Consider the following 27,892-nt stretch of genomic DNA (forward strand, 5'->3'; position numbering starts at 1 on the left):
GCGCTATAAAGAGCAGATGTGAAAAATTCCAGACAAAGGTTTTTCCTTGGCCTCTAGGGAGTTGGCATACAAAGTTATCCACAGATCCGTGCAGTCAGAGGTAAAAACACTTTTGGGCCAGTTATAGCGCCACCTTGAGGCTGAGTTGAAATTGTTCATGTGGCATTTCGTCCTCGGCCTAGTGGGAATGTGGGTGCACAATTTCACGGAAATCACGCGATGTGTTCATGATTTGCAGCATTTTGTTTGAAACTGAGCACTCCTGTGAATTTTGGAAGCCAATCTTAACCAATCAGGATGGAGTGTGAGAAATCTGAAAGACCGGTTTGGTTGAATGGCTCTAGAGAGACTGTGTACCAATTTGCGTGATGTTTGGACACAATCTGTAGGTGTACTGTGCAAAAACTTGTTTTGCACAAAGCGGCCTCCTGGTGGCGCTATAACAGGCCGTTCTGGAAAGTTTGGGGCAGAGGTTCATGGTTGGCATCCAGGGAGTGTGTGTGCAAAATTTGGCATGGACCGGGTTAACACATTGTTTGCTAAACAATCCAGGATGGCCAAAATACAGGGTGCTGAAGGATAGCATTGAAGGAGGACCCTTTTCCAAGGCCCACAGCAAATGTTCTCTTGTAGCGAGAATCACACCGCATACCTCAAAAGAAAGCTTAATTTGTCCACTACAATTTAAAATTAATAACACTAGCCCTTACCCATTGGGTACCCCCCTGTGGCCGCGGGGGGGTACTGCGCCCTGGGTGCGTTTTCGCATTTTTTATTTACTAATAAATAAATTATTAATTTATAATTTGTTAAATTGGAAAAAGGGCTTCGTTACGCCCTCCATATTATTATGGTCAATGCCTGTGTGAAAAGTGGGAGTGATTGGTGCAAGGCAGTGAGGAGCTACGGCAGTGACAGTGACACTCAGACACACATTCAGACATTCAGACATTTGGTTAATTATAGTATGATATGTTATGATGATGATATATGCTTTTTGTTTGAACAGAAAGCTGAGTTACGGACCGTTTTTGTCACAGACATTGACAGGCAGATGTAAAAATGAATACAACAAATGATCCCATCTACAGTTCGTCAGTAATTGGCTTTTTAATGCAGCTTGCGCCCACCAGAGGGAACTTCAGAGAAGACATGGACCTTAACAACTCGTGATTCATACGTTATAACAAAATAAGGCCTATACTATAGCGACATATAAATACTATATACCGTATGAAAGAACAGACTCTCTGCTTTCATAAGAAAAGATAATTAAGTTGCAACGCGATTCAGTTACAGTACAGTAGAAAGTACATAACACCATGATTCTCAGAATCTTTATTGATCAGCCCCAACAGGCACTGATGACCCCTATACTGTATATATGGAGCTGGCATGTTTTTTAATTCTTTGTTTATTGGTTTTTTCACAGAAGCATTATTTAAATACCGGAGTTGAGAAATAATAAGTGGTGGCATTAACAGCTTCTCTTAATAAACCCCACAAGTATAACGTACACGAATAAATTGGAGCTGGCATGTTCTGACAACACACTGCTGCGCTAACTGTCACCATGTTAGCCAATTGATGGAGGGGAGGGGAGGCGAGCTGATCCTGGGTGCTCCTGATGCAGTCTGACTGTGTGATTCAGGATGACTGTAGTTTTACGACCGTACAGAGCGTGGGCGCCGCCATTAGGGATACTCTAAACACAAAGCGCCCCTCCCGTCCTGTTTCAGGAGGGGAGGGGGAGAGGCAATTTATTTATTTTTCATCACGTGACCATGCCACAACACGGGGCTGGTTGATCTATTGTCCGGGTGGGTAGAAAGGTGATTGAAAGTAATCAATAAAAAAGTGTATTTTCACGTGTCTCGCACCGGGCCGAGGGATAATTATGAACATAAATGTACGGTTATCACGTTCGATGTGTTAAATTGCACAATATTCTGATGGTAATCATTGGTATAGTGCATTTGTTCAGTAACAGGAGTAACAGGTTGGAATACCAATTGTATAACAACTAACAATTATATAGCGAAGTGAAATTGGAAGTGATTGCATGAAGAAATGAGGCAGAATTGAAACTGGAACACTATAACATTTAAGCTCAAAAAGGGGTAGCATCTCCTGATTTGATGAAATTGGCAATACACCTGACAATGTAGTTTATTAAAGAACTGGAGCGACAATGAGACCCCAAACATTTACAGTATAGCAATTACTCTTTGAATGAAAAACTGACTCTAGCTAGTAGCTACACATGATCGCACCTTTCAACAACAACAACAACAACAACAACAACAACAACAACTAACCAATGGGACTCATTTGTACAGTTGGGTTGGGTTCTTTCATTTTTCTTCTTGCAAGATGCAAGGTTTTCTTTCCAGCAGCTTTACTGACAGATTACTTAAAACAGCCTGGATTCCCCTTTGCTCCTCTCGTCTCTAATTAAAAAAAAGCTTCCCATGCAATCACAGCTCGCTCTCAACGCTGTTAATTATCAAACATAATCTCATTTAACAGGACAGGCATGGCTTTTAGATCTCTCTCTCTCTCTTTCCCTCTGTGTCAGCTTTCTGTGTTTCATTTTCCTCTTACAGACTTTATCGTCATCTCGTCCCTCAATCTCGTTGCGTGTCTGACTTCTACATTATGATTTCCTCCCTTTTATGTTCCTTCTTGTCTTTCTCATGGCCATTCTGTCATGGTTTCTCACATGGTTTTGTACTGCTATACACTTTCTCTCTCTGCCACTGCCATTGTTCGCTGCTCTCGTGTCCCTCAGTCAGTCATGGTCTTTATCTTCATTTATTTCTCTGTCCTTCATCGTCCTCCGTTCCCTTTTATCCTCCTCTTGCCCTCCCCTCCGATCTGGTTCCAAAACAAATTTATATCCATTACTGACACCTTGATTACTTGAATGTCATGGAACAATTCAGTGTTTATCACCTTGTGTCATTTGGTCACGCGCATTCGAATGGGAGCGTGTTCTTCTTTGTTAGACGTGACATGACCTGTTTTTGTCACTGCTGAGAGAAGCCTGCACGGTTCTAAGAACTGTCACGTCTGCTGCTGGGTGGAAACCATGTATGTCCAACACTGCAGTGGTGGGAAATTCTTAGGTATTTTCTTTACTTTACTGGAGAATATCCAGTTTTCAGTACTTACTTCTACTCCACTACATATCAGAGGCAAATATTGTACTTTTTGTGACACTACAACCATTTGAAAACATTAGTTACTATTAGCTTTGTAGATTTTGATTATTATTACAAAATATATACTTTAACCACTTACACCCTATATACATTTCAGCTATTTGAAAATTGGCGATCTACAAGCTTAGAATGTGTTTCGATGTGACACATTGCGAGCTTGTCGCAATGTGTCATGGAGAAGAGATACAAGGTTTCTGTCTGACAGGGACGGCGTGTTTATTTGGCACTCAAAGCTTTCTATTGTTCTTAGAGCCACAGAGTGGTTTCTGGGAACAATACGCCTGAATGTTTCCCGGCATATCCTCTGTCAGCTATATGGGAAAATCCCAGTGATAATTTAAGTCAGGAGTGTAGACACAGTGTATTGGGGGGACACTGCTATGCGTCCTCCAGTAATGTGGTAGAACATATTCTCAAATAGATGGCTCACATTTTCACAGTGCAATCATACTTTATATGTACATTGATTGAAAAAGCAGACATGCGTCCTGGTGTATAGCACAGTGATTGCACAACACCAGTTGACTCTCATGTAGACAGCAAAAATAAAAACTGCTAATTGCATTGATCAACACAGCAAATAAATTGTATAATAACTATGACTGGTTTTAATCATAATAGCTCAGATTTATATAGCGCTATGTACCCAAAGTCACTTTGCATTAAGAAGGAAAAACCAGGGGCACGGTGGCACAGTTGGTGCTGTCGCCTCACAGCTAGAAGGTCCTGGGTTCGATTCCCGCTCGGGGCGCTGTGGGTGCTGGCGGCGTGTTTCCTCCTCCGTGTCATCAGTGCCCATACCCGAAGGCGGGGTTGGTGAAAGGGCCTTTCTGTGTGGAGTTTGCATGTTCTCCCCGTGTCCCCTAGGGTAGGTACCCTCACAAAAACATGCAGTAATCCTGGTCTCTAAACTGCCTCCCCCTGGCCAGCCGGGGCGCCTGATGGAGGGGAAAGGAACTGGTTGGAATAACGTGTTCCTTTCACGCGCTACGTCCAACCAGGGAAACTCCCCCCTGTCAGGTGTAAAGGAGCAACTTGGACACTCAAGCATGAAGGAAGCATGAGTTAAGTCCGTTGCTCTCCCCAGGTTGGCGGAGGGTGTGTAGAGCCCAGGATCACATTAGATGATTGACACAGGGGTGAAAAATGGGTTACAAAATCGTGGTATAAAAAATATATATTAAAAAAAAGAAGGAAAAACCATAAAGATTGCTAGATTAAAAATGAAAATAGTTAAGCATATGTTTTAGCCTGCTTTATTAGATTGGTCTTGGAGAAATAATGTGAGGGCAGATAGATAGTAGCCTGAAGGTTGCCGGTTGCCCGTTTCCAATCCCTGGCCAGATAGTACAGAAATGTGGCATCATCACAGCGGCTGCATGGAGGGTTGTCTGAGAGAAGATCACATGCCAGCTGAGCCTGAGAGGGCACAATGGCAGAAAACACACTTTTTTGTGACTGTGTGTTTGTGTACGAGGTGTTGGGATGGGTTCAATACCAGAGATCAGAATCAGAATCAACTTTGTTGTCACGTCACAGGCTTACAGGTAGTGGGTGCAATTATCTCTTCCGTGTGTGTGCTTCATCATGTTGTAGTTTTCTTAGGTAATGAACATCAAGGAAGGCAATTATGTTTCTGCACTGTCCAAAGTAATGCTATACTTCTATTGCAATGTAGTTAAATAAAATAAATAAAAAAAGCTTGGAGGGCGAAGATAAATTATATAAAATTTAAAAAACGGTAATTTTCTGGATTTTTTTGTTTTTGTTTAAAATATCGTGAAACTCATATTGTGATACGAATCGTGAGTTGAGTGAGTTTACACAGTATATTAGCATATGCATAGGGTGCAGTTGACTATAGGCATGCCGCAAATAGTTCTGTTAAATTTGCATAAGAAAGTAATCTACATGGGGGGTTTAGGTAACCAAGGAGACTAGACCAACATGAGGGAAGTATTCCAGTGTGGCAGGCCAGCCCGCCGACAGATACGTGGTCTTCGGACTTTGTTCAACAGTCTGATCTTAGGCGGGTAGAAACTTTTCAGAAATGGGCTGTGGTTGTTGTCGACTGTCGTCTCCCCCCCGTAGCTTTAGAGGTTATAGGCCTAGCAGCAATGGAAGTGACTCACACATGGCTGACGTACATTGCATCACCACTGCTGGCTGAATAAAAATGTGTCCAGTGGAGCTCAGCTCCAGCTCAGCTTATGGAATGCCTCATCAATGATCCTTGTGGCTAGTCTACTCATTTGATGATACATCATTATTCTCATCTTTCTGGCAGTGTCACTGTCTCTACATTCATTCTCCAAAAGTCTTATATAATGCTATGTCATTGAGAGCATCTGCTTTCTCTACCGTCCAACTGCAAGTAACTACCGTATCACTGGTGGATTGTATGAACCTATGAGAATGACAGGAATTGACGGTAGGATTAAGGTTGGTGAACATGCGTTAAGGTTGGCGACCGGATTAAGGTTGGCGAACATGCGCTGCTCCGTGCTTGCGGTTATGGTTAAGTTAGGGTTTGAGGTAGGTTGTCGAGTCGGACCAATAGTATGTCGGAACTAAAGCCTGTACCCGGTATAGGCCTCTGTGTCCTTCATAGTCAAGTCACGACTAGTCTGTGCAAATGTATACAGTACCATATCAAACGGTGACATCCAATACATTATCTGCAAGTAATGTCCCAAAACCTCCCTATCAACGAATAGTAATGAGCCTCAACACCTCCATAAAGCAATAGCTAATAATGTTGCTCGACTACTTGGTAAGCCAATCGTAATGGACCTCGACGGGGCCCTGGGCCAGTAGTAGTAATGGACCCTGACAGGTAATCATCTAATGGTAATGTAGGATGACCAGGCGGTCTGACCAATGAGCTGTCCCTTGCCTTAAGTAATGTCTGAAGAGGCATACACGTGATGGTTAAAAAGGCCCAATTCAGCGAGCGATATTAAACCCTTCCCTTTATTTGGTTAGATGTATTACAGACCAACCTTGATTAGCGTAACCCATTAAGACCTTAGGCCTGATTCTAGAAATGTCTCCTAAATCCTAACGGTTATATAGCGGAATATTCGCTTCACCGATTTGCTGTGGGAGCGCCCCTCCTGGGCGCGAGACACAGACATATTTCATAAACTCACATTCTACTGTACAGTTGAATGGACATTTTATGTCGTGATGTAGTACCCTCTCTCCCAAGGGTCCATAAATTAACGTACTTGATCTTGTTCAAGATCAAGTTCGATATGGTTTTATAAAGAATAATCTCACAAGGTTTATTGCCACTTGTAGGCTACCGCGAGGTTCCTTATAATTATCGTTGATCTTCGTTCGGTGATTCTACACTCACAAATCTTTTCTGTTAAGTAAGTAGTGCCGTGTAAGCCTGCTAAGCCTGCTAGCTGTTTTCTTAAAGAGAAAAAGAAAAACTATGTTTCTATATCAGTGGTGCTCAGACGTTTCCATGTCAACGACTTCCAAAAATGTTATGTATTTGGTCGCAGAAATATTATGTTCCAGGGACCCCCAGAAGCAGGTTAAAAACGTCTGCTTTAAAATGTTATATATTCAAAGATTTGCACAAATTTTCACGGTCTTTCAAAACAATATCAGAACTACAAGCAAGTGATGCGCTGCGAGCTTGTACTGTACATAGCAGTGGGCGTGGTTTTCCGGACCCACTGAAAACTCTCCAATTCATTTTCCCACTACTACGTAAGATATATAAGTAGGATGTTATTCACAAAAAATAGTTAAAATATGGAGATAATAGGTTTTTTTAACGACAGCAACGACACCTGTGTTTGTATCGCTGATTGATAGTCCTCAGATGCCATCTGTTAGACATGGTAATCACAGTGACACACAGGAATGCTAATAGTGACCTGCCATGACCGTCAGTCAGCCTCTTAATTACCCAGCTGTCACATTATCAAGGCCTAATTAATTGATCGTTGTGGTCTGTGTAATGGCCAGCATGTATAGCAATGGCTTAATTGGAAAACCTATATTGGATAAGTGAAGAATCAGTATAAGATACATGTTTTGTCATGACAACAATAATGTTTATAAAATGATATTATTATGATGTCTATTACAAAATTATCATTATCTGTGCCGTGGTTTTCATGTTGCGTTCTGACACCCCTGTGGATTTGGCTGTCACGATCATGTTGACGATTGTCATACTGTAGAACTAATTAAATAAACTTTATTTATATAGCACATTTCATGACATGAACGCAGCTCAAAGTGCTCGTGATTAACAATTTATTTCAGTTTATTTAATTGCTAACATATAAATATACATTTCTGTTTGCCTTTCATGAATCTGTCTGTCTGTCTGTCTGTCTGTCTGTGTCGACTGTTCCCTACCCTTATGCCTAATGTATTCTATTCACTGTTGTATGATGAGGTATAAATCAGGCTTTAGCTATTTCACACACGCACAGAGGGAGGAAGGAGAGAACACAAAGACAGTGTAGATTAGAAGAAGGGAAATGCGAGAGAAGATTGTTCTGATGGCAGAGAGAGAATTAAAATAAAATGGAAATAAACAATGAGCGAAATGGTTATTGGCTATGATGGAGTACTGAACTCTATCAGGAAATGCTGATGATTTGACTATATGTGGTATATACCAGGACATTGAAAAGGATAGATTTATAAAGTGTCTAGAAAGTGAGTTCTTATAATATGCACAGTATATACTTCCTTTCTGCAACTTCCTTAACTCTCTCTTCCTGCTGCGTGTGTGTGTGTGTGTGTGCGTGCGTGCGTGTTCATGTTCCGTGCAGGCAGTCGCCCCTGCATTGTGCTGACAGCGCGGGTGCACCCAGGCGAGTCCAATGCCAGCTGGGTGATGAAGGGAACCCTGGAGTTCCTGTGCAGCGACGACCCCGTGGCCGAGAGCCTGAGGGAGGCCTTCGTCTTCAAGATCATCCCCATGCTCAACCCCGACGGAGTCATCAACGGCACGTGAGTCGCATGCACCTGCACACACGCACGCATGCACATTGTATAAGCAGCACAGAGGCACATGAACACTTTCTGAACTCTATTTGATCCGGTTCAAACTATTCTCCAGTGACATATTGAACAAACAATGACTATATATAAGTGTAGGTCCGTCAGTGCTAGTGTTTGTATGCGTGTCATTGAGCATCATCGGCGATTACGCCAAGTTGAGTGCAGGCATGCGAGTGCGTGGGTGTGTAGTTGTATGCACTTATGAACGAACTTTCGACATTGACTCAGCAGTGCGTCCGTATGTGTGTTTGTGTATGCCCACGCACGCACGCATGCATGCACATAACTGAGAGTAAATGAACAGTGATGATTTCTGTGGACATTTAATTGATAGATTTCTAAAATGGTTGCCTCAGAGGGGCTATGGCCGCCTGAGTGCATTTTACAAACACTCGGGGGCTCAAGGACATTCCGAAAGGGAGAACTAGGTACTCGTAAACCCGTCCTCCGAACCCGAATCGCAGGAACTTCCTGTGCGGTGGGTAAATCGGAACATGAAAATAGGCGTCCTTGAGGTCCACTGATGTGAACCAATCCCCCCTGCGTATCATGCGTAACAGCGCCGCATTTGTCAGCATCTTGAAGCGAAAATCCTTCAGATATCGGTTGAGGGCTCGGGGGTCCAGAATAGGACGAATTCCCCCCCTTTTTTCTTTACCAGAAAATACCGACTGTAGAAACCGTTCAGGCTCTGATCTGGAGGTACTTCCTGAATGGCATTTTTGGCCAGCAGGGAGAGTATTTCGTTCTGTAAAATGACGGCTGCCTGTCCGCTTGCTTGAAAGAATATTATCTTCTCGAATGTGGGTGGTTCCGCTGAGAATTGCAGCTTGTAGCCTTTTCTCACTGTGTCCACCACCCAGGTGTATGCGCCGCACTCTATCCATTTTGAAACGCACCTCGTCAGAGGATTTTTTGTCTTTTGTCTTTTTTGAGTCAGAGTGGGTGCCTCGTGGAAGGCATTGTGTCATATGGGTTAACACTGGCACCATGCCCTTTCGTGGTAAAATGGCGCCCCCTAGCGGCGGGGCCATCAAACTGACATGGTGCTTGTGCCTTTTGGCAGAGCTCTGAGGAGCTGTCAGTATATCTGCGTTTCGTCCGACTGCCGCGGGCCGTTTTAATGGTCTGCGTGGCAGTGGGCTCATACCCCGTGTGTTCTGGCAAGGATTCAAACATTTTGTACCATACAAACTCTTTATTTGAATCAGGGAGGGGGACAGGGGAGTTACAGTATGCAACGAAATTTTTTCTACAAAAATTGGTGCAACAACAACAACATCCATCTTGTCCGGTACACTCTGCGCTAGTGGCGTGCAGCCCGAGGCTGCTACGCCTACGCTGCGAGCGTAAGCTCTCCCCAGAACGTGGGGGCGGAGGGAGACGGATTTTATCATCGCCTCCCCGAGGCTCGGCACAGTGTCATTTACGCTGTTGCTTACTGTTGACGTTCGGGTTGCGATGACGCCTCCGTCCCACCGCCGCGGAAGGAGGCTGACCGTGGGTCACGGTGTCCTTCTTGCGATCCTGTCGTTGGTGTTGGTACTGGCCACCCGAAACAGAGGGGGCTCTAGCAGCCGCTGGAGCTTTGAAAGGAGGCCTGGAGCCGCGCTCCCTCTCGTTGTCCCTCCGGTTCATAGAGCGGCCGTACGAGGATCTATTTATTTTGTTCACGTGCGGAGGCTTTTTCTCTGTTGGCATGAAAGCTTGCGCTGCTTGTTTCTTCTTCTCTCTGTCTTCGTGTCTGGCCGTGAGATCGGCTACTGTGCCAGAGAAAAGATTATCCTGCAGGATAGGTTGGTCTAGGAAAGTGGCTCTTTCTTTGGTTTCGGAGTGGTTTAACCACCTAGCCCGTTCTAGTACTACTAGAGTGGCCATTGTTTTCCCAGTCATCTCCGTATTGTACCTTGTCAGCGCAAGTGCCTCTTTGTGGAGCCTCCGTAGCTCGTAGATCTGCTCTAGATCCAATGCCTCTCCCGATGTTTTAAAGATGTGAGAGACAGAGCCCTGGAGTAGTGTGATGGCGTTGATGGCTTTTACGGAGCGTCGCGTATGCCTTCTTTGTCATCGTGGACATGTCGTTTTCATGTGTTAATGTAAACTTCGGCTCTTTCGGTGGGGCGACTTTGGGGACATGCAGGAGATGAGAAGCTAGGAATCTGTATATATCAGGCAGCGATTCCAGACCCACCTTCTTCATGGCGACACAATCAAGCTCCTTCTTATGTGTGGGTTGGAAAGAGTGGGTGTAGGGGTGTACCCAGGATTCGCCGAGCGCCGCCGTGAACCCTTTAGCCAAGGGTAGGATTTGTTTTGGCCGGGGAGCGTCCGGATCGTCGCCGAAACCATCCCAGGTCGTGTCTGTCGCCGCCGTCGTTGGGGTAGCTTCAGCTGGCCATGTTAGACCGCTGCGCTCGGTGGCCCTCTTGAATACACCGATCAGCGCTGACTTGTCCATCTCGAGGACGACCCTGGGACCGAGCAGGGGCTCGGTTCTGAGTATCGGCCTGGGGCGCTGCGTCGGGCGCCGCGCTTTGTGGCTCGGTTTCATCCGCAGCTGCGGGCTCAGTCTGGGCCGCCGTCCAAGGTTGCATTCCCGCGATGAGAGTGGCTCTGAGGCGTCCCTCAGAGTCCGAGTCTGATCCACTTTCAGACGAGCCCTCGGAGTAGGAGCCAGAAGAGGAGCCATCGTTGGAGCTCTGGCTCTGGTCTTCCTCCGAGGACTGTTCTTCATCATCGTCGTGTTGTTCGACGGGGGGAGGGTGATTCGCGCGCCTCGTACGTTGGCGAGGCGGGATGTGCGGTATGTCGGCAGCCGTAGCCGCAACCTCGTCAGCCGGAGATTTCTTAGCTGCTCGTTTGGCTTTTTTAACCGCCCGCTTCGCGCGGGTAGTAGACGGTAGGTTGACATAATCACCCTCAGAGTAACGAGCGGGGTCTAGTGCGTCCCGTCTCTCTTCTGCCAATTGACCGTCCACCTCTTGTTGGTCTGCTGGCTCTGGTTGACGGATGGCCCCGTCGAAGAACTGCTTAGCACGTACTAGCCTGGGGGCTATTATGCGCGCGTCGACGCCGTCACACAGGGAGCAGGCACCCGGGTTATGAACGGCGTCGAGGGCGTGCTGCAGGCCCAAACAACGGACACAGTCCTCATGTTTGTCCTCGCTGGCCATCCAGTTGGAGCATGTCTCACAGTGCTTTTGCAGCACTGCGGGCTTGTTGTCGTTAGCCTTGCGACTTTGGTTTCTGCTCTTCCCCGACATCACTGCTTTAGCGTTCTGCAGGCCGATAGCAGGAGTGGTAGCTGGGGAGGGTAGCTTAGTGGGATGCTAACAATAGCTAACACCGGCGTCCTTTTGCAGGAACCAAGCTAAGTTGCTAGTAGCTTAGCTGTAGCAAGCTTATGGCTAGTCAGGGCCGTGTGCTGGCCTACCAACTAGTAGCTGGTGTAGCTGTAGCTAAAAGCTAGCGTAACTGTAGCTAGAAATAGCTTAGTTGTCGCTAGTTATAATCAGGGCCATTCGATGGCCGTCCGACTAACAAGTAGAATTTTAATGAAAGGGATATTCTTAACCTCAAAGTCAGGAACTCACCAGTGGTGCAGTTTGTGGAACCAGAATTCGCTCCTGTCCTAGGAAACTCAAACACACTGAAATCGAGACTTTGTGCAATGCAGTGATCTTCATGAGAAGTTACACAAAAGTGAAGACTAATTGGTTGGATGACACCTTTTATCACCTTCGCACCTTAAGGTGCACATTAGTCTCAGACCCAGCCAATAGATTGCCTGTGAGTTTATTGAATGCTTCTGTGATCACGTCAGAAGACGCAATCTTCATAGCGAGCTTCCTCGTGCAGTTTAGTTTAAATTAACCATGGAATACGGATGTGTATATTACAGGAAACTCCCGTTAAACTCCCGAATTGTACCATCACACCTGTATATTACTGTATATGCCTGCTAAACTTGAGGTTTACGGGCAAAATACAATGCCCATAATTGTCCGTTAACTCCTCTTTTCATGCAGTGGTAAAAGTGCAGTATTTGCCTCAGATATGTAGTGCAGTAGTAGTAAAAGTACTGATATTGGATATACTCCCGTAAAGCAAAACATACCTGGTGCAAGTAGGCTACACAAGTACAGTACTCAAGTAAATGTCAATGTCAATGACGATGTGTTGCACAAACAAGACTTGGGATTATAGCTTAAAATCCTGAGAGTGCATTTAACTCGGAGAGAGTAGTCTACACATGTAGGTTACATGTGTGCACTCTCTGAGTCTCATACATTATAACGGAGTGAGCTCCTGTATAACTCTATGGGAGTGAGAGTTAATGTTAGTCCTGAGTCCCCACTCCAAGTAGGAGTTACAAAATGTTGGTATTGGTAAATCTGTTATGGATGTTATGTCCTCTGAAGAAAAATAGATGTTTTCTAATGTTCCACTGTTTAGGAATTGCTGCCTCAACTGCACTCTCCAAAACTCCCCAGCTAGATCTTTCCACTGTTTTTATTGATTTCACTCCTTCTTAGTGCCCCCCCCCCCTAATAAAGTCCCAGCCCAATTATTTATATTACCCTATAAGTTTTTGAAATATCCTAAAAAATGGGGTCGTATGCTAATCGGGGACTAAATTATTTATTAGATTATTTATTTATTCAATGTTCTTTTGTTTTATAATCTGAGTCTTATATTCGGGACAATACGGTACCTTTATTTTATTTAGTTACTTAGAGAAGAGCTTAACAATAATGTTGTCAGTCATCATCTTAAAGAAACATCTGAAAATGATGTTGGGGCATAAAACCCAAATTTTATATTGTTGGTTATTCTCATTCTGTGTTATTAATCAAATAAAAGTAACTTATTGCAGAGAAAGTGTTTTTCATTACAAATTAAAACATTAGTCTGTAAATTCGAGGTTTTAACAAAATATCGATTGAATCGTATTGAAAAATCGTATCGAATCGAATCGTGACCTTACAATCGAAAGTTGAATCGAATCGTGGATTAGGCGAATCGTGACAGCCCTAGTAAATGTCATTTTATACTTTGTCACATTGGGAGCTTCTAGATTTAAGCAATAAGCCACGAGAGGTCTGCGCCTCGGGTCTGCCTACGCCCCCAGCCAGTGTAAAATACCCGGTAAGCTGGGGCCTCGAGTGGCTTATTGCTTTTCTAAAACGGTTACAAACATATAGCAATATTAACCTAATAAAACGATTTAATTCACAAAAGTAGCTACACTTTGCGCCACCAGAGCGAGCCACATCACTTCCTTGTTTTGCTCGGCAAGTAGCCCCAGTGATTGAAGTAGTGGGTTATCGGTGGAATTTACACCGGTCACGTGACGGTAACCAGCCAATCAGAATCAAGTATTGGGACTACCCGTTTTAGAATGGCTTTCCATTATTAAACATTTTATGAAATTTTGTGGAAACCTTTCGACTATAATGACATAAAAATAGGGATATTGTTTTCAATGTGTCTTTTGGCCGTACAGTAGCCGGTGTCGTGCTCAGTAAATGGCAGATCTACAAGCTCACAACTCTGGGAGAAAATGTGAAATGATTCCTTTGAGCCATCTGATTAACCCCCAACCCGCCTCTATCTCTCTCTCTCTCTCTCTCTCTCTCTCTCTCTCACACACACATGCACATGCACGTGCACACACACACACACACACACACACACACACACACACACACACACACACACACACACACACACACACACACACACACACACACACACACACACACACACACACCTCTCTCTGTGTGTTCTGTGCATGTGTGTGTGTGTGTGTGTGTGTGTGTGTGTGTGTGTGTGTGTGTGTGTGTGTTTATGTGATGTAAGCATTGCACTATACGATTCAGACATTTCCCAAGCATTACGTTGGACACTGCAGGGATTTTCTCATATAGCCCCTTAGGTCAATCACGTCTCTTCTCTCTTTTCATGTCTATCCTCATGTGCACGTGCTCTCTCTCTCTCTCTCTCTCTCTCTCTCTCTTTCTCATGGGCATCAGCTTGCAATTTGAACAATGTTAAGCATCAAGTTAGTGTGTGCGTGCGTGAGAGTAGTGGGAGTGAGTGAGTCACTATATTGCTACTTAAACACAAAATTCTTCTTCCCCCACTGCATGTTAATGGTCACTTAGCCAACGTTCTCTGTTGCCACCTGTCTCTGATGTCTGTCCAATCCTCTTCATCATGTCAGTCTGGGCAGAACTGGTAGATCTGCTATTTTCAAAGGATTGTATATATGGGGCATTATAATACATGTACATTGCATAATGAGTACTTACTTGTTGTACTTAAGTATATTGTGATGCCAACACGTTTATACTTTTACTCAAGAACATTTTCAATACTGGTACTTTAACTATATTTTTAGTTTCATTGTTTAGTTTAGTTTCAACACAAAATCCTTCTTCCCCCACTGCATATTAATGGTCACTTAGCCAACGTTCTCTGTTGCCACCTGTCTGATTTCTGTGCAATCCTCTTCATCATGTCAGTCTGGGCAGTAGCTCAGTTTATACTCCATGTCCATGGTTGTGCAGAGTGGCCATGCTCAAACATTTCTTTCAATTACCTGCAGAAATTGGACTGTTCATGAATAAGGAAGGGATGTGCGAGAAATGGAATCTATATTATTGGAACTTAAGAGTTGGATGACCCAGACAGGCATCATGATCTCGCATTTGTGGTTAACTTGACACTGGCAGATACAAAAGTTACAAAGCTACATAGCAATGTATTTGTAGCTTTGTGTCTTTGTAGCAGAAGTTGAAACTAGCTCAACTTCTTTTGTAGCTTAGCTGTCTATAGCAGCTACAAACATTGGATGTATCTTTGTATCTTCATGTCGCTGGCTTGCATTGGAAAATAATGGTAGACTGACTGCATGTTTGTAGCTGCCAGTGTGAACGCAGGATCAATCACTTTCAACCTGGCAACGTCCCTTTGGCCATGCCATTCTATAGAGGAATCCACGGAGCCGTGCCCTGTAGGCCAGCTGCATGCAATCAATGCTGAGGTGTTGAGCTGCGCTTAATGTGACTGATTGGCTATGATTGGCTATGATTGCGCCCAGACGAAAATTTTAACATAAATTCATGAACATAAATTCAAAAGTGAAAATAGCCAATCTACATCTACAAGGTCACATTGTGTTGTAATTGCAATGTATTGCAAATGTTCACATTTCATAAGACAAAGACATAGATTTTAAACATCCATTGCCACAACAACATTGTAACAGACAATGAATGCTTCGTTCTGGCAATTTACTTTAGCCCACTTGAGTAACCTTTAACTTAATCCATTAAGACCTGAGGCAGATTCTAATGTCTACTAAATACTAACAGTTTTCTGAAAACTTTGTTTCTATATGTCAGTGCTCAATGTCAACACCCCAACATTATATGCATTTGGCCGTCGATCCCTATCTCCAAATATTTTGTTCCAGGGATCCCCAAGATTTAAGTTAAAAATGTTAGCTTTGCAAGATTTGCACACATCATCCTACTATAAATGCGCCACGTCTCTGTGCATGTGTGTGCGTGTGTGTGCGTGTGCGTGTGTGTGCGGTTGTAATGCACGTAACTCGAGAACCGTTTGACCCACCGACTTCACATTCAACACACGCGTTCCACACCCCCACAGGAGTGCAGTGCCCGGTATCGAGTCGGTCGGACCCACGGTTCTCTAGAACCACCACAAAAGGCTCTGGTCAGGGTCTGCCAATGGGCCTAATGAGGCCAACTCCTTTCACCTGTGCAATTTCCAGCCTCTGACTCAGACGAATGACTCTCAACCAATCAGGCTCTGCCAGTGGGCCAAGTACACTTTTCAGTTTCAGTCTTCACACAAAGGCACACAGGCACATACATAGATCTCCATGTGGGACACCGGCTGACAAAACGGGTGCTATGAACAAAGTATATCATTAGGTTCCCAAGTTGCATCGTTCCCAAGTAGGCCGGCCGGCCGACTGCGATGGTCACGTACAGGTCTAATATCTATAACTTTGGACAGGGAAGGGTAGATACAAGTCAGGTCACGTTTGGTTCAAATTAAATCCAGAATTGTGTGGGATTTGATCTCAACTCAACGGGGCTGCAGTGTGAAAAGGTAGGCAGCCTTGAAAGCACCGGGGGGGATGACGCACACTAGGTGCGGCGGGCTCACCAACACCAATCCCATCAGCCGGAAAGTGGCAGTACGCAATTATATGGCCCTGATGATTAAGGTCTGAAAGCGTCAGATCAAAGGCTGTAACTGCACGTCGAAACCTGTTCACGTGTCTTTCCAAGCTCGATTCTATTTTGGAGCATGACGAGTGAGGGAGTAATGATGCTTTCAGGGAGCTTTAACCCATTCAAAAGGGAAACGCATGTGTGTAGCTTTAGATTTCTTTGGCTATTCAAAAAGAGCAGATATACAAGCTCATAGCGCATCACTTCGTGCCGCATCACACGGGTCCGACCGACTCAATAACTGGCACTGCACTCCCTGTGGGGGTGTGGAACGTGTGTGTCGAATGTGAAGTTGGTGGGTCAAACGGTTCTTGAGTTACGTGCATTACAACCGTACACGCACAGACAGACAGACGCATTTATAGTAGGATGGATTACAATTTACAATTTACAATTTAGGCATTTAGCAGATGCTCTTAATCCAGAGCGACTTACATGTAAGCAAGAACAAAAGCATGGGAATACATCACATAAAAGCATTTATCAATATCATGAAACATGCGTAAGCTAAGAAAGTAACAGTGGAATATCTATATAATGAAACTATACATACACTATACATATAAACTATACATATGTACTATGGCGTGCTATGACTATATACAATACAATTATAGTGCTGTCTACATAACATGCTATAAGTCTGTGTCAAATGCTATCTAAGCCAACAGAAATGCTATCTAAGGGGTTAGGGTAAGTGCTATGGGCCATGATGGAGTCTGAAAAGGTGGGTTTTCAGGCTACGGCGGAAGATTGGGAGTGATGCTGCAGTTCTGACTGCAATGGGAAGTGCATTCCACAGTTTTGGAGCCAGAAGGGAGAAGAGTTTGGGACGTGTGGAGCGTTGTCCCGGCGTTTTTAGTGAGGGTACTTCCAGTTTCCCTGCGTTGGCTGATCTGAGTGCGCGGGAGGGTTTGTAGGGTTCAATCATACTTGTAAGATATGGGGGAGCCATACCTTTGGTTGCTTTGAATGCCAGCATCAGAGTTTTGTATTCTGTGCGGGCAGCGACCGGGAGCCAGTGGAGGGAGCGGAGCAGGGGGGAGACATGTGATAATTGTGGCTGGTTGAAGACCAAGCGAGCTGCTGCATTTTGGATCAGCTGGAGAGGCTTAAGTGCATATGCTGGTAGGCCAGTAAGGAGGGAGTTACAATAGTCGAGTTTTGACAAGACTGTTGTCTGGATTAGGAGCTGGGCTGATTCCTGGGTGAGGAACGGTCTAATTCGTCGTATGTTATAGAGTGTGAACCTACATGATCGAGTGACAGCTGTGATGTGAGCTTTGAACGAGAGCTGACTATCCAGGACAACACCAAGATTCCTGGCTGTTGGGACAGACGTTACCAGGGCGTTGTCTACGGAAATAGTTAGCTCCCGCATAGGGCAGGACTTAGCTGGGAAGAAGAGAAGCTCAGTCTTGTCTGGGTTCAGCTTGAGGTGGTTGGAGGACATCCACTGTGAGATGTCAGCCAGGCATGCAGTGATGCGCTCTTCCACCTGAGTGGCAGAGGGGGGGAAGGATAGGAACAGTTGTGTGTCATCGGCGTAGCAGTGATAGGATATATTGTGAGCAGAGATGATAGTGCCAAGGGATTTAGTGTACAGTGAGAAAAGGAGGGGACCAAGTACAGATCCCTGTGGGACCCCAGTTTGGAGGGTTCGGGGGGATGATAACAGACCTTTCCAGGAAACCTGGTAGGTCCGGTCGGTGAGGTAGGAGGAGAACCACTTTAGTGCCGTTCCACCGATGCCTAGCTCCGCTAGGGTGTCTAGGAGCAGCTGGTGGTTCACTGTGTCAAATGCTGCTGATAGGTCTAGGAGTGGGAAGCAGCTTGGGCAGCATGCAGTGCTTCTGTGACTGCCAGCAGGGCAGTTTCTGTGGAGTGGGCTTTCTTGAATCCGGACTGGTTGGGATCCAGCAGGTTGTTCTGTGAGAGATGGAGAGAGAGCTGGTTGGAGACAACACGTTCAATGGTTTTAGAAATAAATGAAAGGAGTGATACCGGTCTGTAGTTCTTGACATCTGAGGGGTCAAGGGTTGGTTTTTTGAGGAGTGGTGTTACTCTGGCTGACTTGAGGGCAGATGGGACGCAGCCTGAGGTTACTGAGGTGTTGATGATGGAGGTGATGAAGGGGAGCAGATCAGGTGCGATGGTCTGGAAGATTGGAGACGGGACAGGGTCAAGAGGACAAGTGGTAGGTCTAGAGGATGTTACTAGTTGTAGAACCTCGTCTGGGGAAAGAGGAGAGAAGGAGGACATGCATGGTATGTTGGGGTTGGTGTTGGTTGAGTCAGATGCCACTTTATGTGGGAGGGGAGGAAAGGAGCTGCTGATATCATCAACCTTCTTCTCGAAGTAGTTGACAAAAACATCAGCAGTGAGGGATGAAGGTTGAGTGGGGGGAGGGGGTTTAAGGAGGGAGGTGAAAGTGGAGAAGAGCTTCCTTGGGTTAGAAGTACAGGATTGGATTTTGGTGTGGTAGAAAGAGGTTTTAGCAGTGGTTAGTGAGTGGGCAAAGGCAGAGAGGAGTGAGTGAAAGTGTGAAAGGTCATCTGGTAGCTTTGTCTTGTGCCACTTTCTTTCGGCTGCCCTTAGAGGTGTTCGTTCAGATCTGAGAGTTTCAGATAGCCAGGGAGCCGGTGGACATGAGCGAGCTGGCCTGGATGAGAGCGGGCAGTGTTGGTCGAATGCAGATGAGATAGAGGAGAGGAAGGATGAGGTTGCAGTGTCAGGTGGGAGGGAGAGGAATGACTCCAGGGAGGGTAGAGAGGAGAGAATAGAGGATGAGAGGGAGGAGGGGTTTAGGGATTTGAGATTGCGTCGGGAGGTGACGTTCGGGGGGTTAGTAGGTTTAGGCGGGAGGGTGGAGAGAGAGAGGGAGAAGGTTATGAAGTGGTGGTCAGACGTAATTAAGGGGGTAACAGAGAGTGTGGAGGGAGAGCAGGCTCTGGAGAACACAAGGTCCAAAACATTACCAGCCTTGTGAGTGGGAGGGGAGGGAGATAGGGAGAGGTCAAATGAGGCCAGAAGGGATGTAACGGGAAGATACTTCTCTGCGGTAGGATGGATCAGCCATGCATCGCTAAAAGGCCAAAATGTATCACGATCAGAAGAAGTGAAGAGCATTACTGAATGGAGCAGCAATCGTATAGGCTGTTTCTGATACATTCCATGAACATATAAGTGTCATATATAGTTGTTGTATTTTTTCCTGTTTTTTTGTGCTAAATCAAAAGTACGTAGTACCTACTAGACCCATATAGAGTAATAAAGGATAGAGTGAGGACCCCCCCCCCGCTATTCATTTCAATGAAACGGTATACACACGTTCGCATTTACGCGCAGCCAAAGAACGTTAGCCATCATGTTTGTATCATGTGACAGATTACATTAGTAGAATGTTTGTAGGAGAGGCAACTATATCCTTATCTGTGCAACACAGCTCCTTTCCCCTCTCTGCAGTCTGTGCATGACGTTGCTCCTGGGAATGGTGACAGCATGGAGGTAAAAATGATGAGGGCTGTAAAATACATTTCAGAACTGTTTCCAAGTCTTCACTTGGCTCAAGAAGATATTCTCACTCTTTCGATCATCGCTCTCTCAATGAGTTTGACACTATAAGCAGCACTGTAGCCTACTGCATCATTATAATCAATTATGGACATTCATAATATTCGGTTTAGGGCTGTTCTGACTTTGAAATTGCAAATGTGTTATATTCAGATTACATACATGAAATAAGTAACCGGTAAGAATAACAAAGCATTTGTTGGATAATTAATTCCTAGCAAGAGTGAAACAGTCCTGGTCAATTAAATGCAGCTGTGTAGCCTGCTTTCACAATTTATTTTGGTGTACCATTGTGTTTGTTCAACTTCAAATTTTATTCATTGAAAGTGTGTGGGGTGTGTGTGTGTGTGAGTGTGAGTGTGCATTATGTCACAATTTGACCAATCTGCTCGACTTGACCATGCTTGAGCTGCCTTTAAAACTAAACTGTTTGAGGGGGATTTTTCATGAAGTAAAAACATGCAATTAAAACATTTCCTTTCTAAACTTTTAATTAAAAAAGTTTCATTAAAAATCAATGTACTCAAAAGTTGAAGGGATATTTCACTTTCAGACAAGAAATAAACAATTTTAACTCCCATTTTCAAGTGAAAACATGCAATTAAAACATTTCCTTTCTAAACTTTTAATTAAAAAAATGTTATTGACTCACTCAAATGTTAATGGAATATTTAACTTTCAGACATGTTTACTCTCGTTTCTGTGAGCACGCCAAGCATGCTGCTTAATTCAGTATCTAGATTTTTGAAAACACAAATCCTTGGTTCTGGTGACTGATATCGTCCTTCTAATAGGTGAGGGGGCCGTGTTTTTTCAATGACTTTTATCATTATATTACATTTCATTTCATTTTATTTAACAGTTTGACTGTTTTACACGCTTAACCCGCATTTTAATCAACCCCCCTTCACTGCCGAGATTGTTGTATTACCCTTAGAGCATACGCTGAATTATTTGGGCTTTTAATCCGTGAAAATCGAGCGAAAAAAGCTTCCCCCGTTTGTTATGAACGACCGCACCACCCGCCATCTTGGTACACCCGGAAGACGCAGCACAGCAGCCTCCTCCATGAGGCGTTGAACCCCATTCGTTTGCATTGGCCTCAATTTCCCAGAAGCCCTAGCAGCCCACAGCATGTGACGATTTCCGGTTTCGTCATCAAAACAAATGCATCTAGTCTCTATCTCCGCGGCGAAGACGGATTTTCTTTTTATTTATTACATTACGGCAGATTAAACACATAAAACAAAAGGCGGGTCTGTCGTGTATTGGCAGCGACAATAACCTGGAGTAATCCATTCCTGGCACGGAAACTTTAATTGAAAAACATGGCCCTCTCACGCATTAGAAGGATAATATCAGTCACCTGAACCAAGGACATGTGTTTTCAATTAACATCGTTAAAATGTTCTGATGAAGATATGCCTCCGGCATGGACACGTTAGTCCTCTGTTATTCTATAGCACCTAAATAAAAAAGGCATTCAGTATGTCCGTGCTCCCACGCCTCATTCCTTCATTTTCGTTCAAATGGAGTTTGAAGTTAAGTCTCACGCATACAGTACTCCAGTCTCAGCAGAGGCCTTTTTGGGGCGGTTCTGGACAACCGTGGGTCCGACCGACTCGACACCGGCCACTGCACCACCTGTGGTGGTGCAACGCTTGGGTCGAATTTGAAGTCGGTGGTGCGAATGGTTCTCGAGTTACATGGATTACACACAGACAGACAGACAGACGTACAGAGACTTGGTGCATTTATAGATAGATGGTCATGATACAGCTTGTATGGTATACTGCATGTGGTGAGTAGACTATTATTTGATTGATTTTGGATTGATGATAGAGATAACAAGATTTATATTCTGTCTCCTTTTCATTTGTGGAATATGTAAAAGAAAAATGAAAAAGAAAATGTAATCATGTAAAATCATAAATGGAATAAAAAAATGAAAAACAAAAAAATGAAAATGAAACAAACTTGGGGCCAATAATTGCATGGGAAGAAAGAAAGGCCTCGGTGTGTACTGACCTTAAGTCACTGCAATCATAGGTTAGAGTGACATGTTTGGTTTCCCACGAAATAGCAATAAATCGGTTCGTTTACTGTTGAGCGAGAACACAATGTTAAGATAATCATCACGCATGCAGCCATGCACACATACACACACACACACACACACACACACACACACACACGACACACACACACACACGCGTGCATGCTCTCTCTCTCTCTCTCTCTCTCTCTCTCTCTCTCTCTCTCTCTCTCTCTCTCATACATACACACACGCACAAGCCTTGGGCAATGGGCATGCAGGCAGCTGCAGTGCTGTGCGAGAGGGAGTAAACATTGTGTAAAATAAGTGAGTTCTAAAGAGCACTGAGATTTTACCACCTTTTTCTGTGTCTGCTGCCCTGTGGTGAACAAATACAATTGGATAGGAAATGTACTATTGTTAGTGTGTAAAGTTATACTCTAATAGCCGCAAAAGACTTGAGGTTAGGTTCGAAGCTGAGCAAATCCAAAATCTGTAACTTCCTCCGCACAAGGCACTCGACCATGAAATCTTACCCCCCCCCCCCCCCCCCCCCCCGAATGAGTCTTCAGATATTTTAGCTTTGCCTGCTAACATTTCATGTTGTCGCTGTCGAGTGGAAACCTTGTATGTCCAAAACTGTTCCTTTTTATTATTATTAGTAGTATTATTAAAATGAAAATAGCCAATCTACAACTCCACAATGTGTTGCATCACAGCATTTCACTAGCCTACTTTTGTGTGACACTCTTGTATGATGATGAACTTGATGAAGTAGGGCATTCATTTACGAAAAAACATAAAAAATATGAAACTCTGAGATACAAGGTTTCTGCCACGACGGCAACGATGTGTAGTTGTAGACGTTGAAAATCCATTTATATCTTTTAGAAGCACTATCTTTAACCTCCCTGTGATTAATCGGTAGACATGAATTGTGTCAAATTGCTGTATGGGCCATTGCTCCCTCTCTGCAGTTAATTGTCCAATCTCGTAAGCGTATTGGATGTTTCAGTGGAAATCACCAATTACAGAGATGTCCTCTGGAATCTGTGTGAGGCAATGATACTGTAGCACATATCCAACCGTGGCTGTAGTTTCTAAATGTCATGTGTCATGAGTAACCATACAGTCATAATATGATTCCAAACTAGAAAAGTTTCACGGCAATCGGACGCTGCGTTCATGATTTGAGGTGTTTTGTTCAAAACGAGCCACTTCTGCAATCTGACACCAATCTTAGCCAATCACGCATGCACACATGCGCGCACACACAGACACTGACACACACACACACACACACACACACACACACACACACACACACACACACACACACACACACACACACACACACACACACACACACACATACTGTAGACACTCAAGAGACGGACACAGAAACCCAGAGCCTGTGGACACACACACTCCCTACAGTTAATCTTCTATCCATTGTATACAAACATGGACACGCATGCCACACACATTAGAGGGTTGACAGTTTGTTGTTTCGTCTCTTATTGGTGTTTGTATGAGACGTCCATTATATTACAGCATTGATGAGGAGCAACCAGCAAACAGACACGCAAGCAAACAAACGAAACAAAACAAATAAATAGATTCTTCTATCTTCCTCCAAGCACACCTTGTTCTTTCCCTATCTTGTTCATTTCAAGCAAGTGCGCTGTATTGTCCTGATCAATGTTGTCAGACAGTTTAAACAGAGAAGTCATTCTACAAAAGAGGAGAGAAATAAATAACCTGGCTTTCTCTCTCACCTCCTCCCCTGCCATCTCCGGAGCCCTAGGCTGTCAGGTGTTTTGATGGAGAGGTTCTTTAGTCACGCGTGACTTACTCAAGGCGTTGTTATCACCTCTGTTAGTCTGCGTGTGTGAGTGTGCATCTATCCAGAGAATATGCATGTCTGCTTCTGAATATTCATGAGTTGGCGGTTTGTCAGCTTGCCTCGCTTATTATGGCTCTGATTAGGTTTCATGGCGTGGACAAAACATGGGTCTCGACGGTCTGATCATGAATTGACCCTTTCTAGACGAAAGCGGCCACACATAGAATAGGTATTTGTATTCAGATCGACTTGCACACTTGATTGTTTTCACATTCGCAGCAGCACACTGAGAAATACTCTGTCTAATTCACTGTAAGCCATCTGGGTTTGTATACGTAGCTAACAAGTATGGTGGACTTATGCTAGTTAGCATTACAAGGTTGACTATATACTGTCCTTTCAGATGAGCAGCGATTAACGCGCCTAGTAATTCATTTTCAACGAGACCTGCGTTTTTTCGAGGGGCGACACCGCAAGCGTATTTACGCGGGCGCGGTCCCGTGAAATTGTCGCGCGCATGCTTGTTCCGTGCACACGCCCGCAACTGACTAGACCTGGATTCTGTTGAGCTATTTTTTTTACGCTTGCGTTGTCCCGCCCCTCTTGAGCAGACCTGGAGCAGACATGTTGTTGATCCAGGCAACGACGTCTGCGTTGCCTGTTGCCTCGATGCCCTTCTAAAAGTACATTTATACTGACGGCTAAAAGGGTCAAATATAAACAGATGAAGGCAAGAAAATAAAAAATAAACACACAGGGAGGAGTTTGCTCAGTGGGCTTTCTGTTGAAAGCTGCATTTGATTGGTGGCACCCCGACCAGTCAAATGGGCACAAGGTGTTTTCTGCCAGGCTAACCCATCCTTAACCTATCCTCGTTTACCACATTAATCCTGGCACCATGTTCTTGTATATGTTTATGGCCCTGTTTTCTGGCCATGCATTTCCTTTTGGGAAATGTGGACTCTAATATGTTTGACAGTATCACAATTGAACAGTTAAGTTAATGAATCTTAAGCAGTGTCCATTTTGGGCAAATACTCCAAATTTGTCAAAATGAGTCATAACATGTTTAGGATTCTAATAAAGCATACAGAAGATTGCAGATCTACATGCTCAGAGAATGCAGTGTTCTGGTGCAACGTGTTGCCTTTTTCTTAACCCTGCTAGTACAGTTCTCTATACTCTGTCACCGCATAGAAGCCTCACAGCGAGTGACATTTTCACACAGTAGTGTTTTTTTGGGGGTTAGTTGACAGAACAGAACTGCTCCCTTTTCAGCCAAAAAATTTACTTCAACTTCAAAGAAAAATCCACACATTTTAGTCCTACAATTATTCACATCTTCTGCTGTTGACCATAGGACAATTAGACAGACAGACAGTGCTTTTTGTATTATCCTTGTGTTGGCCTACCTCTGCACTTTCTGCAAATATCATGTATATGTCATATCACACATACAAAAAAAAAGAAGTAAGGACAGTGATGCAACGCAGTGACTCATTGCGGTGACTCACCTGTGACTGTAGAGACTTGTGTAAGGTCGCAATGAGACCACGGTATTAGTAGCACTTTTACATTCCATCATCCATCTTGTTCAGACCAGCAACTAAAGACTCACTTGAATTTATCTAATTTGTGTCGCGTGACGCGTGACTCATTTTCTTCCATGCATGGAAGCATAAATGAGTAGAATTAGGCATTCATGTGGGCGTGAAAGTGTTAGCTTGATTCATGTGGGGTGATATCACCAGCAGTCATTTAATGAGTGAGATCATCAAAGACTCAATTAGAGCATAACACTTACCATTTTTTGTTGCATTCTGACAAATCCATCTTTTTTCGTATAGTGTGTGTGATGCTCAAATAGGTGATTCGTCAATCAAGCTGTCAAGAGAGCCAACTGAGTTGTGAAGCAGCTCCAATTTGTGCAATGATAGAAACACAAGCCCGTTGACTATGCTGGTGTGGTGGTCAGTAGCTGCTGTTATCTGTTACTACTGTCCACTCCACTGCCTGGCTACTTAACCACTTGAACCCTATAGCGCCCACACCCCCCCCTATTCTGGGGGAACATTGAGCGGAAATAGTTGGCTGAATTTACACCACAAGATCAATACAGATCTATTCCGCTCTATTCTACAAGCTCAGAGCACACTGCGACACGTTGTGAACTTGTAAGTCTGCTATGGGTTTCGAATCGATATGTTGCAAATGGGAATAGAGCGCCGAAGTCCTGACGTCACTCGCTCATCCCCTCGATTCCCCTGGTTCACGGAAGTAATTTCTCTGTGGAGAATAACATGGGTTCATCTTAAAACCGTTGTGCATTGTGGTCCAAAAATAAACAAGCTGTCTCTGCATTATTGTCAGGGAGGTGTCTCTGTATCGTTTGCGACAGTCAGTCACTCATGATACAGTCTGTTTCTAGCGAAAATGTAACTAATTCAGCAGCATTCTTCATATGAGTGAAAACACAGTTCTTATATGAGGCAATCTAAAATCCTCCTCTGGGGATTTCAATGCAAATAAAAAGTACATGAACCTGTGCCCTCTACCGATATTGACGTCAGACTTCGGTGCTGACAAGAGTGACTTTGATAAGATTCGATATGATGTTGTTTATTGTCATTGCATTCGAATTTGGTGGCACACCACTCCAAATAACAGCATAATACATTTTTTTTTTTTTTTTTTTTATGTTCTGTTTATTAATTTTTGTTTTTTTTTACAAATATAGAAGTAAATTGAGAAATAAAAACAGAGTGACAAATACAAAACTAAACTAAAACACACACAATAACAAAACACAAACTCCAAATCAAGACAACCAAAGAACATTCAAAACACAACAAAACAATAAAATATATAAAATATATGTAAAAAATAAAACTCCAATATAGTCAATATACATAGCAGATCATGGTCACAAACATCATCCAGACAAGACAGGTTGGCCAGTCAGGCGACAGTTATTCAGGTTCAATCGGGGGCACAAGTGTAAGGCGGTCAACATGAGATAGAAAAGGCACAATTTAGTCAATATACAAACAAAGCAGATCACGGTCACAAACATCATCCAGACAAGACAGGTTGGCCAGTCAGGCGACAGTTAATCAGGGTCAATCAGGTTCAATCGGGGGCACAAGTGTAAGGCGGTCAACATGAGACAGAAAAGGCTGCCATGGTTTACTGAATTTGGAGATTGAGCCACGCAATGTATATTAAATTTTTTCCAATTTTAAAAAATACAGTATGTCAGATATCCAACGGGAATGTGAAGGGGGGTATGTTTTTTTCCAATGCATGAGAATAAGACGTCTTGCCAGAAGCGTCACAAAAGCGACAAGGTCAGATAGATATTTAGGCAGGGAGATAGTATCAGGAAGGACGCCAAATAGGGAAATAATAGGGGATGGCTCTATGGGAAACTGTAACACATCTGAAATAGTATCAAATATAGCTGACCAAAAAGACTGTAAGGCTGGACAGGTCCAAAACATATGAAGAAGATTAGCTGGAGCCTGGTGGCATCTATCGCACGTTGGATCAACACCATCATAAATCCTGGCTAACCGAACCTTGGTCCAGTACAGCATAATACAAATGTTAATCCAAATAGTTTGATTGATAGATGTTTTACTGTGCAATGTACAGTAAGTCAGTCAGGAGACTATTTTTGGAATATCAATTTCTAATCAGAGGAGCAATAGGGAAAGACGTTTTGCCAATATTTGTATACACACAAGCAAAAGCTCTACCAAAGTGTCATTGCCCTTAAATCATATGAAGCATTTAGAGTGTACAGTTGATATAATCCTGTAATAAGACATAACGTGCATGTTTCAGTCAAACGTAATGGCGTTTAATGACCTGCAGTGAATTGACGTTGATTGGCATGTACTTA

The 27,892-nt window shown here is 43.9% G+C and overlaps 1 protein-coding gene across 3 annotated transcripts in view; it reads left to right on the top strand.

Annotated features, from left to right (window-relative positions):
- The window catches only part of agbl1 (AGBL carboxypeptidase 1), a 200,457-nt gene that overhangs the window by 113,523 nt on the left and 59,042 nt on the right, over nucleotides 1-27,892 (top strand). For all 3 annotated transcript variants that reach the window (XM_083762454.1, XM_083762455.1, XM_083762456.1), the window contains exon 21: nucleotides 8,033-8,213. In XM_083762454.1, the coding sequence (XP_083618580.1) occupies nucleotides 8,033-8,213 (181 nt within the window). The remainder of the gene's footprint in view (nucleotides 1-8,032; nucleotides 8,214-27,892) is intronic.

The sequence above is a fragment of the Protomyctophum parallelum genome, assembly GCF_964188405.1.
Source record: "Protomyctophum parallelum genome assembly, chromosome: 4".
NCBI classification, from domain to species: Eukaryota; Metazoa; Chordata; class Actinopteri; order Myctophiformes; family Myctophidae; genus Protomyctophum; species Protomyctophum parallelum.